Source organism: Notamacropus eugenii, chromosome 6, assembly GCF_028372415.1.
Source record: "Notamacropus eugenii isolate mMacEug1 chromosome 6, mMacEug1.pri_v2, whole genome shotgun sequence".
In the NCBI taxonomy this organism is placed as follows: Eukaryota; Metazoa; Chordata; class Mammalia; order Diprotodontia; family Macropodidae; genus Notamacropus; species Notamacropus eugenii.
The window spans coordinates 56,741,396-56,754,844 of NC_092877.1; the positions used below are offsets into that span (position 1 = coordinate 56,741,396).

At 40.2% G+C, this 13,449-nt stretch overlaps 1 protein-coding gene across 1 annotated transcript in view; it reads left to right on the top strand.

Moving 5' to 3' along the window:
• ABLIM2 (actin binding LIM protein family member 2) overlaps positions 1-13,449 on the top strand; it is a 226,249-nt gene that overhangs the window by 177,836 nt on the left and 34,964 nt on the right. The window contains exons 15-17 of the mRNA XM_072620149.1: positions 939-988; positions 3,836-3,974; positions 12,566-12,624. Of these exons, the coding sequence (XP_072476250.1) occupies positions 939-988; positions 3,836-3,974; positions 12,566-12,624 (248 nt within the window). The remainder of the gene's footprint in view (positions 1-938; positions 989-3,835; positions 3,975-12,565; positions 12,625-13,449) is intronic.

A 13,449-nucleotide genomic window follows, 5' to 3' on the forward strand; every position in this document is an offset into this window, starting at 1 on the left:
AAGCAATACATACATCACAGATCAACAGACAGATCCAACCGTCTGACATACGTACATAATCATGTCATTATTTCTCTGATGGCATAGTCTTCTTTGGCAACAAAGGATGAACACACATACATAGTTACCAGAGACAGAAGCACCAACATCTGGGTTTTCAAAGCCAGGGGATTCCTTAGTGGCTGCCCAGAGTCTCCTCTGGCCAAAGGAACATTTCCAATGACTAAGCCCCCAAGTAAAACTTCACCCCAGAGTATATAGATAGATAGATAGATAGATAGATAGATAGATAGATAGATAGATAGTCAGACAGACAGATTAGATATAGATATAGATATAGATATCTCCATATATCTATATCTATATCTATATTTCAGAGCCAGAGGGCATCACAGCCCTTGAGAACCAGTGCATTAGAAATTAACAAAATGTGTGAGCCTTCCCTAATCAAACTTTCCTTGATGGGCAGGCCCATTAATAGGTGGGGAAGGTCTTTAATTCTCTGATTAGCATTACACTAATATATACAGATGTTTTCACAATGTCACTTTTTATAATTTGTCATTTTCTTTTTTAAAGGCACACTTTAAAACCACCATCATTATCCTTTAAAATATTAGGTAGCTGTGTCAACATCATAAGACTATGTGATTAGATTATTTCAATGAGGGACCATTTTATTTGAGAGCATCAACTGATCTGCAAGACAGGGCACATGCATGTATAAACACAGACACAGCCAAGCAAGATTTCCATGTACAGGCTCTTCTTGCTATTTTTTCTGCTCTGGTCTGGCTTGGATCCCACAAACTCTCTATTATGCCACTGAAGTCTCCTCCCTCCCCCACCTTTTTAAAAATTGTATCATAGAACGGAAATGCTGATACTGGGAATGGTATGGAAATTCTATTTCTAAACAGAATTTTTTTCTCTTCTAGTGACAAAGAAATTAGATGAAGATGGAAGTTTTGATTCAGATAACCGGAAGGTAATGAGAAAAAATGCGAAAGTAAATGAAATCCACTAGCCAATAATTTTTCAAACTAAACAAAAATCATAGGCATTTTTTAATTCTGATAATTAAAAATCTTTTTTTGAGATTTTAAGCCCTAATACCTTAAGATTAATTGTCCTAATACTAAGAAAAGAGGTCCTTTTTACTGAAGGAGGATAATGTAATAGAAAAAAAAAACACTGGCCTGAATCAGGACATCTGAGGCTTACAACTGGATCTGCCATTGTCCATCCATGTGCTGTTGGGCATGTCAGTTCCTTCCTATGGAGCTCAATTACTTCATCTGTGAAATGGAAATGATAATAGTATACTACCTACCTCATAAACTTGTTTTCTGAAAAGAATTTTGTTAATGTATAAATGCTGTAGAAATGAGAACCACCATAACAGAGGTTAGGAAGGCCTGAGTTCAAGTTTTGTCTCTGACATATTCTGGCTATTTGGATGAGTTACTTGACCACTCACTGGCCCAGGCAAGTTTCTAAGACCATAAGTTTCAAAGCAGTTGCCAATCTCTAATAATAGAAGGAATTTCTTCATTGGATGGTCCTTTTAGCAATAAAATCAAAGGTTCAGTTCAACATTTTTTTAAAAGACCATAGAAAAGTGTCATTATTTTTTAGTATATCTTTTTCTGTTTAAGTGAAAATCTGACTGAAGCATGGGAATTGACTATATGATCTCTAAGGTCACTTTCAGTCCAAACTTTGAAGCTCTTAAGATCATAAGAAGACCTTTGAAACACTTAAGACCCTTTTTGTTTATTGTATTTTATCCTACCTAGATTATTAATCATTTTTAAAGCTATCCCTAAAAGAACAGTTTCTTCTGTCCTGTTTGCAAATATAAACTCTGCTGTAAATGAGCCATTTTACTGAGATTTTCAATATCTTGCAACATCCAGATTTTGTGTAACATTCATATAACACAGCCAAGAATACCCTTTCCAAAATGTCATCATATCTTAGAGGTGACCCTGGGATTTCTCAGGCTATGCCAATGAAATCCAGACTCTGGTACCTTCATACAAGGTGGAGAAGCTTTGAGTATGGACCTGAGTCTGTTGTTACTAGACCAGGCTAGCTAAGGCTTCTCACTAGGTGGATCACAGAAGGACTCATTTTAGGCACACCAACTCTTGAAGACCATCTCCCAGGTTAGAGAGAGCTGATGACCTATGGTGATAGAAGGCATCTCCTCTAAGTTTATATCCAATTTGCACAGCATACATCTTTTATGGACACAGTTGTTTACATCTTGTCTCCCCCATTAAATGGGAGCTCCTTAAAGGAAGGAGACATCTTTTCTTTTTATCCCTGGTACTTAATATGGTGCATGTCACATAGCAAACATTTTTAAAAAATGCTTCTTGATATGATGAGATCACCACTCCCCATAGTACTGAAAGATTAATGTACTAGGAATTAAAATAGCAGCTCACATTCCTATATTGTTTTGTATATGTATATCATTTCATTTGCTCCTTTTCAAGTGGAAAATATAAGTATTATCATTACCATTTAAAAGATTAGGAAAAGCAGTCTCGGAGAAGATGAATGACTCATCTGAACTCATGTGGCCAGAAATTGACAGGTCAAAGACATGAAAGTAGATCTTCTAGGTCCAAGCTGTCTAGTGCTGATCCCACAACATCTCACTATCTCTCTGCATAATATAGGAAGATCTTTACTGATCACCAGTGTATTCGTCTGATATGTGTCACAAACCTGCATTTCTTCTGAATTATTTTTTTCTCTTTTTTTCTATAAGGGATATTCAGAAATGAAGATAATGTGAAAACAAAAGATAGCAATAAAAAATAAAATAAAAACAAAACTTTGTTTCCCCATCTATAAAATGAAGATGGGAAAATCACAATGTGGAAAGGAGAGGGGTACTAGATCTCAAATGTCAGATCTCTGATGTTCTTTGAGTCTGAAGGTCCACACAAATGTAGATTTTCATATATTAGTTTTGCTTCAGGATAAATATTCCTATATTTTAATAGTGACTCAATGGGTATAAATTCAAACACAGATATAGGATCCATAGAGCAGAGTTGATGTTCTAAACATAGACTAAAGGACTAAATGGTATCACTCAGACAGATAGAGTAGGTCCCCTGTTCCTTAAGCTTATGACCTATGATTAAATGATCCCTTCCTCTGGGGGGTTTAGGGAAGGGTATTATCTGATTCAGATCCCAGTTCTCATTGAAGCTCTTAGTCACTACTTCTCTACAGTTGAACTATGTCCTAATTCAGTTTAACCGCATTCATTATAAGCAACTAAACTTATTGTGATTTATGGATGTACCCTTACATAGGCATGGAACATTGATCTCCACCAATAAGGGCAGAGTACCATGTCAATGGGCTTTGGGAATCAGCTTACAATGGAAAAAAACACATCAATTCTAGAATCAAAAGATTTGGGATTGAATCTTGGATCTGCTGCTTACTAACTGTGACTTTGGATAAGTCACAGATCCTTGTGTGCTTCTGTTAGCTCATCTATAGTAACAGCTCTCAAACTTTTTGGTCTCAGGATCTCTTTACACTCCTCAAAATTATTGAGGAACCCAAAGTGTTTGTGTTTGTGTGCTTTTTATCTATCAGTATCTACCTTGGTAGAAATTGAAATGTCTTAGTATTATTATGAAAATTCAGAGACCTCCTGAAAGACACCCAGGGATTCCTCAGACCATACTTTGAGAAATGATGGACTAGAGAATTCCATGTGCTCTAAAATCCTATGAACATTTTCAATTTCTGCATTTTCTGATTGCAGGAATTAACTTGGTTTTTCTTTTCCTCTCAGCAGAAGACCAGTTGGTTGTATCTCAAGGGGGATTCAGATACTAGAACAAACTCACCTGACTTGGATACACAGTCACTATCTCATAGTAGTGGAACAGAGAGAGACTCTCTTCAGAGAATGCAAGGAGACTTCTATTCACGTGAGTAGTTGTGCTAGGGCATCTAGGGCAGCAGCTGCTAGATGAAGGGATGAATGAGGTCAGAGGGAAGATGATGTAGAGAAGCTGGAGCTACCATGGACTGGAGCTACCATGGAGAGCTCCAGAGTTGCATTCTCTAACATCATCACCAGCCCAATGAGATAATACTTAGAAAGGATGGCACCATCATAATACACTAGCCATCTACGTCTGTAGTTTAATTTCCCTGATGTAGGCATCTAATTACACTAAAAACCTGTCCTGCAGATTCTCTATGGAACTCTATCAAAACAGTCTGCCATGGAGGAAGGCATATATATCCATAGGGAAGACATAGGGCAAATGCCTTCTCATAATGGCTCATTAAGAGAAAACAGTTCCTAGCAGTCAATTAACAGCTGCATCCGCACAAGAGCATGGTCCAGGTGGATTTAATACCAGGTATTGAGTCAATTAACCCAGAAAAACTTTCAGCTCATTCTGATTAGTTAGAGAAGGATATAAAATTTGATTTTCTCTGTGTATGAAACAAACGCAACAGTTGCATTCATAACTTGTTTTGGAGGGGTGTTGTGAAAATCAATATGGGTGAATATATGACTTGAGGCAAAAAATAAAAGAAGACCCAGGATGCTTGTGAATTAAGTGGTTTCTGACATTAGTGTTCAAGAAACATGCAATCCCAACATCCCAACAGGATGGGACAGGTATTTTGGCATGGAACCTAAAACTAGGAAATGTTGATTCGTTTTTAAAAGAGAACAATTTCATTTGGGGTAATATCATCCATCTGCAATAATATGAAATCATAGTCAAATCAGTAAACATTTACTAAGTGTTTGCTAAGTGCCAAGCAAGGCACCATGCTAAGCAGCAGGAGTACATGTAGAAGCAAAAAATAAAGCTAATTCCTTCCATTCTAATGAGAGAAGACAAGGCATGAAAGAAAGCTGAAAGGGATTGAGGAGGGAAAGTGTGCACAGAGCTTGGTGGAGAAAGAAGCCTGCAAAGTTGGGAGCAGAGCTTGAAGAGTCCTGAAGGAGTGGACATGGTCCATTCAGGACCTTCGTTAAAACAGAAATGCTGGCAAGAACTGACCATTAGAGAAGGAATCATAGGGCCACAGGGATCTTCCAGGCTGACACAGCTACTGACCTTTGTGCTGAAGTCATCTGCTGCCCATGGTGGAAAATGAAGTCTAGAGAGTTCAGAGCTGGGTCTGGAGAGGAATGAAAGGAAATCAAAGGATCATAGGGAAACACGTCTAGAGAGGGGAAGTAACTTTGTCGAAGTCAGATAGACAGTAAGAGATGGTATCTGGACTTTCTTTCATGTTCTTTAACTCCAAACTTAATGCTCTCTTCACCATGCCACACTGCCTCTGTGTGCAACAAATCAAAACAGTGGCCCACCAAACCAAAAAAATCACAAAAAAGGAAATGTGGGGATCTCATTATTTAGGATCAAATATAGTATGAATTTCTTAAAATTTGGGAAATAACTTTAGGAGACCCATTTCTTTTTTATGCATTATCATTTTTTGTGGATATTCCACTTTGGCCACACACTAATATCATTTCTCAGGCTTTAATCATTATCATCATCGCTTGTGAAGTGAGCCTTTGCCAAGATTGCAAACCTGAACATTGTAATCTCCAACATCTCGCTCTGATCCTTCAACCTCTTTCACGCATTTCCTAATTTTTAATGTGCTTTTCACAATTATCATGACCTCCAGTTCCCTGAATGCTCCTTATGAGCCCAGTCTGTCTTGCTTCCCCTAACTTGCTTTTTATACACAGACTGGAAACCTCCCCCAGGCAGCTAGCTGGCACAGTGGATAGAGTGCAGGGCCTAGAATCAGGAAGACTCATCTCCCTGAGTTCAAATCTGGCCTCAGACATTTGCTAGCTGTCTGACCCTGGTCAAGTCACTTGTTTGCCTCAGTTTCCTCATCTATAAAAAGAGTTGAAGAAGGAAATGACAAACCACTCCAGCACCTTTGCCAAGAAAACCTCAAATAGGGTCACAAAGAGTTGAACCTAACTGAAAATGACTGAACAACAATTGGAAGCTCCTTGTTGATCTTTTAAGTCAATAATTCATGCACTACCACCCTCAGAATCTCTAGGATATTTCACTCTTCCAAACCCATTAATTCTCAGCCCTGATGGCTGCCTCATCATTTCATTATTCTCCTTCTGTTAAGTGTCCCTGAGGAAAGTGGAAAGTGAGGTGATTTCATCAACCAGCCATCCCTAAGTTAGGCCCTTCCTGCTACCCAGCCTTCTATCTCTACTTTCCTTGACTCCCTATCTGAATCCCTATAGTGACTGTTCAAAAACTTTTCTTCTCAAGCCCCAACTATACTATAGCATTTACACTCTCCTCTTTTGTTCTGGTCATAAAAGAGGTAACTATATAGAGGCTAATCCTAACTATGCCTTTTATCCTATAACCTCTTGTTAGCTCCAAGACCCATGCTTGTCTCTCTCTCTCTCTTTCTCCCTCCCTCCTTCCCTCTCTGTCTCTTTCTCTTTTTCTCTCCCTCCCTCCTTGTCTCTCTGTCTCTCTCTCCCTCCCTCCCTCCATTTCCTTCCTTCTCTCCCTACCTGTGTCTCTTCTCTCTTTCTCTTTCTCTCTCCATCTCTGTTTCATTCTCTGTCTCTTTGTCTCTTTGTTTTGTCTCTCTCTCTCTTTCTCTCCCCCTCCCTTTCTCTCTTTCTCTCCCTCCTTTTTTCTCTTTCTCTCCTTCACTTCCTATCTCTGTCTCTCTCCTACATAATCAATCTCTTTCCCTTGATTTCTCCCCAATATGCCTACAAAACCTATTCAGCTATCCAACATTCTTTCTTTGACTCTTCTGCCCCATCTGCCAACTATCCCATCACTCATAGCCAAACCATGAAAAAAAAATAGATGGCTGGGGCCGATTTATTCACTTCCTTATTATTCCACTGTACCCTCAACTCCTTGGAACCTGCCTTCTGTCCCTAGAATTATTGAAAATGCTCCCTAAGAAGTCACCAGTGAATTCCTAATAGCCCAATTTTTTTTCAGTTCTGAACTTCCTTGAACTCTCTACAGTCCCCTATGGTGCTGAGCCCCCTTTCTGTTAGATACTTCATTCTTTCTTGAACTTAGAGAAAATGTATGCTTGTAATTGTTCCTTCTCTCTTTTGTTGCCTTCCACCCCCTCCTACATCCATGATATGAGTGTTTCACAAGGGTCTATCTGTTCCTGGCCTCTCTTCTCTCTCTACACTCTCCACTGGCAATACCATTTATTCTCATGTCTTCATGTCTACACAAGTGAATTCCCAGTCCCATTTCTCATCCTGACCTCTCTCTTGATTTCATTTTTTTTTTTTTTAAGATATGATCCCATCCTCTTCAATTCACTCTGTGCACTCTGTCTCTATGTGTGTGGGCGTGTGTGCATGTGTGTGTGTGTGTACTCCCACCCAGTACCCAGATACTGAAATGTTTCAAGAGTTACAAATATTGTCTTTCCATGTAGGAATGTAAACAGTTCAACTTTAGTAAGTCCCTTATGACTTCTCTTTGCTGTTCACCTTTTCATGGTTCTCTTCATTCTTGTGTTTGGAAGTCAAATTTTCTTTTCAGCTCTGGTCTTTTCATCAAGAATGCTTGAAAATCCTCTATTTCATTGAAAGACCAATTTTTCCCCTGAAGTATTATACTCAGTTTTGCTGGGTAGGTGATTCTTGGTTTTAGTCCTAGTTCCTTTGACTTCTGGAATATCCTATTCCATGCCCTTCGATCCCTTAATGTAGAAGCTGCTAGATCTTGTGTTATCCTGATTGTATTTCCACAATACTTGAATTGTTTCTTTCTAGCTGCTTGCAATATTTTCTCTTTCACCTGGGAGTTCTGGAATTTGGCCACAATGTTCCTAGGAGTTTCTCTTTTTGGATCTCTTTCATGCGGTGTTCTGTGGATTCCTTGAATATTTATTTTGCCCTCTGGTTCTAGAATCTCAGGGCAGTTTTCCTTGATAATTTCATGAAAGATGATGTCTAGGCTCTTTTTCTGATCATGGCTTTCAGGTAGGCCCATAATTTTTAAATTGTCTCTCCTGGCTCTATTTTCCAGGTCAGTTGTTTTTCCAATGAGATATTTCACATTATCTTCCATTTTTTCATTCTTTTGGTTTTGTTTTGTGATTTCTTGGTTTCTCATAAAGTCATTAGCCTCCATCTGTTCCATTCTAATTTTGAAAGAACTATTTTCTTCAGTGAGCTTTTGAATCTCCTTTTCCATTTGGCTAATTCTGCTTTTGAAAGCTTTCTTCTCCTCATTGGCTTTTTGAACCTCTTTTGCCAATTGAGTTAGGCTAGTTTTCAAGGTGTTATTTTCTTCAACATTTTTTTGGGTCTCCTTTAGCAGGGAGCTGATTTGCTGTTCATGCTTTGACTTCATGTCTCTCATTTCTCTTCCCAGCTTTTCCTCCACCTCTCTAACTTGATTTTCAAAATTCTTTTTGAGCTCTTCCATGGCCTGTGCCCATTGAGTGGGCTGGGACACAGAAGCCTTGATTTCTGTGTCTTTGCCTGATGGTAAGCATTGTTCTTCCTCATCAGAAAGGAAGGGAGGAAATGCCTGTTCACCAAGAAAGTAACCTTCTATAGTCTTATTTCTTTTCCCTTTTCTGGGCATTTTCCCAGCCAGTGACTTGACCTCTGAATATTTTCCTCACACCCACCTCACCTCCTGATCCTCCCAGCCAGTGTTTGGGGTCTGAGATTCAAATGCTGCTTCCAGCCTCAGGGCTTTGGGCGGGGGCAGGGCTGCTATTCAGTGTGAGATTAAATTCAGATGCTCAGGTGAGGGCAGGGCTGCCTCTCAGGCTCAGTTCCCTCAGGGAGTTTATGCACAGACCTTCAACAATGGATCCAGGCTCCTGCCTGCTTGGAGAGCCCTGGTCTGCCGCTGCCCCTCAGCTTCTGTCTCCCGAGGGGGCCCGAGCCATGGGGGCACCCCACTCCCCCCTCGACCCTCCAAAGGGACTCTCTCACAGACCCCCGTCACCTGTGGGTGGAGGTACTTGTGCGGCCGCTGGAGATCCCGTCCCTGAAGCCCGCTCGGATCTGTTCCTCTCGGTGCCGCGGCCACGGCAGGGCTGTACTCAGCTCCCAGTCCCGGCGCCCAGTCCGCAGCACGAAGGACCTTTTACGAGAGGTTTGCAGGTCTCTCCGGAACAGAAATCTCCCTCGCTCCAATGTTCTGTGGCCTCTGGGTGCAGAATTCGCCTGAGTTACTTCTTTGTAGTTGTTCTATGGGTTGTGGGTTCGGAGCTATGTGTATGTGCGTCTTTCTACTACGCCATCTTGGCTCCGCCCCCCCCCTGACCTCTCTCTTGAGCTCCACTCATGAGTCTCCAGTCACCAAAGGACACTGTCTCGGGGTGTCTTACCAGAACTCTAAACTCATCATGTCAATAACCGAGCTTATCATCTTTCAAACAACAACAGCCTGTTCTTCCTGACCAGTGTTTCTAGAAGTAGCACCACCATTTGCTTCGTCTCCTATGTTCAAAATCTTGGTATTATCTTTGACATCTTCTTCTCTCCCCCTTCTCACATCCAAACAATTAACAAATCCCATTGCTTCTACTTCTCTGTCCCTCATATCCATCCCCTCCTCACTGCCCACCAGTATGATTGCAATAGCCTCTTATGACAGGTTTTTATCTTTCTGTTCTCTCTCACATCCAATCTATTTTATGTACCACATGACCAGGCTTCTTTCTGTGTTCTTAGATCTCATTGTGTCACTCCTGCTCAATATCCTTTAGTAACCTGGGAAAAGTCAAACTTCTCTGAGTAGCACTCAAGGCCTACCCTACCTTTATGGCTTAGACTTAGACAGCTGCTTCCTTCCACTCTTTTAATGCTTCAATCAAACCATTCACTGCCTCTCAAATTTCCACCAATGTAGCTTTTCTTACGTTGTTCTTTATGCCTGAAAAGCCCTGCTTCCCCTTCCTCACCTGTTGGATTTCCACTTATCCTTTAAAACTCAATTTAAATGCCACTTTTTTTCCAAGAATCCCTTCTTGACTTCTTGCAGTTGGTAACAACCTCTCCCTCCCCTCCCCAACCTAACAGTGTACTTTGTAGCTCTCTAGATCCTTTAATCATCCAGAATGTAACTTGGGAAATAAGGCAATTCTCTCACATGGCCACTAGATGGCAACCATATATTTCCTTTTAAAAAAAATCTTTGCTCTGTCTATAAAATTAGATATAATCATTTCCTGCTTTCTTTAATGAGTTTAGAAATCAACAAACCAATAAGCACCTACTATGTGCAAAGCACTGACAGATAGGGGAGGGAAAAGTGTTTTTCCCCCAAATAGTTTTACTTTTAGAGAGGCTGACATACATGTGTTTATGTTTACCTACAGTGATTCTTACATGGCATACTCCTCTAGCATGTTCCTTGGCACCCACTGTTCCAAGTTGGCAATTAGACTTTTAGATGTAGGTATTATGAGGCTGGGGAATTTGATTTTTTGTAATTTATTTTATCTCATTATCATCATCACCATTGATTATATTAATATGTCCTCAGAAATCGGAAAACTCAGTAAGAAATACATGCCATGGTTTAGAATAGGTGGGGCATAATTTTTGTGCCATAGTACCTGTTCTCCTCAAGCATCTGACTAGACTGCCATGATAAAAAGAAATGTTCACTTTTTCAAAGTATAGAATAGATTGTAAGATTTATACCTCGAAGGGATCTTGAAGATCTTCTTGTCCAATTTCCTCACTTTACGGAAGAACCGAGGACCAGAGATGGAAAGTAATCCCTGGGCAGTGGGCAACAGAGAGACAACTCCTCCAACTCCAAATCCATAGTCCTTTCCACATATACATTAATTTCATCTAACTAATGCTTTTGAGTGCTGTCATTGGCTCACTCGGTAATAGCATTTAGAAGGACTAATTAATTTAGCCATAACAAGAACCAATGTTGGAGGAAATGGTAACTAAGATTCCATCTACCTTTAATCCTCCACCATGGTCCCTCAGGTGTCTCAAGCACTGGAGGATCCTTTGTTGTCCCTTGGCTTCCCCTGGCCCACCACTGTGGCATCCTCACCTAGGCCTGCCCTCCTTAGTCAGCACTCAAAGTTCTGGTCCTTGTGCAGCCCTCCTCTGCATCAAAGTTGGGTTCTTTTCTGTGCTGATGTGATAAACTAGTTATGGCTGGTCTGCTAGTGGTACCTTCAATGGAGATTCAAAGAACTTTAATGCCAGAAAGGACATTAGAAATCTAATAGCCCAGTCCCTTCATTGTACAGACAGGGAAACTAAGTGCTCAAAGAATGGGAAATTATTTGCTCTTAGGGTTAGTAAGTTAGTGACAGAATCAGGGCTAGAGGTTGGGTTGTCTGACGTCCAGTACAATGTTTAGTAGACCCTCTCTTCATCTAAAGGAGAGATGTTAAATGGGGGTTAACTTTAGATAGGTGGGGACAGAAGAACATTTTGGTTCTCAGATGACAGCAATAAGTATCCCCTGCTCTGCTTCTACTAATCCTGACTGCGGGTTGTTTTAATCATTGCTTTGTAACTTCGGTCAAGTCACTTAACTTCCCTGGGCCTCAGTTACTTCACCTATAAAATGAGAGGATTGAACAAGAAGGCCTCTGAAGTCCCTTCCAGTTCTAAACCTATGTTCCTGTGGTCTTGTGACCCTATGATATCTGTCAGTCTAAATCCCTTAAAAGGTAACTTCTGTTTTTATTTAGGAGATGAAATGTTTTGGTCGTCTGTCTGTTTCAGTCTCATTTCCTTTGGAAACTTTCCCCAAGCTTCCTTTTTCCACTTTGGAAATGAAAATGAAAACAGCCTTTGCTTAAAATCATCTTTTTCTAATAGTTTTATCTGTATGTAGCTCTATGTATTATACATTCTGGTCCCATGGGAATTGAAGTTTACGTACACATGTTTATTTATAATGATCCTCTTTCATGTGAGATGTTTTGAAGTATCTACATTCTTTGAAAATTAATACATTACATTTTCCAGGATTCAAGAAATGATTGAAATTCAGGTGTTCATCACATTTTACTCTTTTCACAGCTCTGCTTGGCTGCTCAAAGAGATTGAGCCCCAAATAAGGCCAAACTCTATGGAAAGTCTTGATATAAAGTTTGAAAGGGCAAGAACATGAAATTGTTTACATCTGTATTGGTCTGGAGTCTGCTCCTGAGATTTGTGACTCTGTCTGTCTGTGCCTGTCTCTCTGTGTGTCTCTGTCTCTCTCTGTCTGTCTGTCTGTCTGTCTGTCTCTCTCTCTCTCTCTCTCTCTCTCTCTCTCTCTCTCTCTCACACACACACACACACACACACACACACACACACACACACACACCCCTATACATACATATTATCTGTAGGTTTAATAGCCCTATTGGTCTAGGTTGTATATCCGGCCACCTGTTCCATGTTTTTATGAGAACCCTTGTCTTTTCATTTCGATTTGGTCTTCTTCAGTTGGCATGCTTATAGGCATGATTTGAAGAGCCTGTTAAAAGTTATGTGTGTCTATTTCAGGATTCCCATATAACAAATCTGCTTCTCTACCTGGATATGGAAAGAATGGATTCAACCGGGTAGGTATTTGATTCCCAAGCACGAAGTTTACTAACAAAGATATCCTCAAGTGCCTTGGTTGACAGCCTTTCTAACTTTTTGAGAAACAGCCCAGCAAGAAATCCAGGATGGTCTACACAGCTGCCAGGATCAGATGGTCTAGTCTACGGTTGCTTGCTTGCTTGTGCTCTGCCACCCCCTCCCTCCCTCCCTCCCTCCCTCCCTCTCTCTCTCTCTGTCTCTCTCTCTCTCTCTCTCTCTCTCTCTCTGTCACACACACACACACACACACACACACACACATTCTAAAAGAATATAGTGACTCATGCTCTTCTTCCCTTCCATCTTTCTTCTCTCCTACTCCCAAACAATCCATACACAAAAAGATCTTACCATGAAATAGGAACCCAGCAAAACTGAAAACAATCACAAGCAGAAACAGGGCAGTCTTTTAGGAACAATGTCAAGCAAAGGACTTGTCTGTCATGAAGTCCTTTTGAATAAGACATATAATTAAAGAGAATGTTTATTAAAAGTTGGGAAACCTAAGAATTTGTTATTCTATATTCAGGTGTTCTTGGGTATCTAAGTAGTAGAGGAGACACAAAACAAATGTTCGTTAATTTCCTCCCAATACTATAGTCATAGTGGCTGATGGCAGTGGTACCATCACTGAAAGCAAACCAGGACTATTTTTTAAGGTTGTGTTTTGCAATTTTATGCAAAAATTTTTTTTCTTTTACTCCAAGCATGTTGGATTTGAGTTTGAAGCTAAATTCTACCTATATTCCTTGGCACTTTTCCCTTGGTAAAAAAATAGTGCCTCCCATACTTATAATGCATTC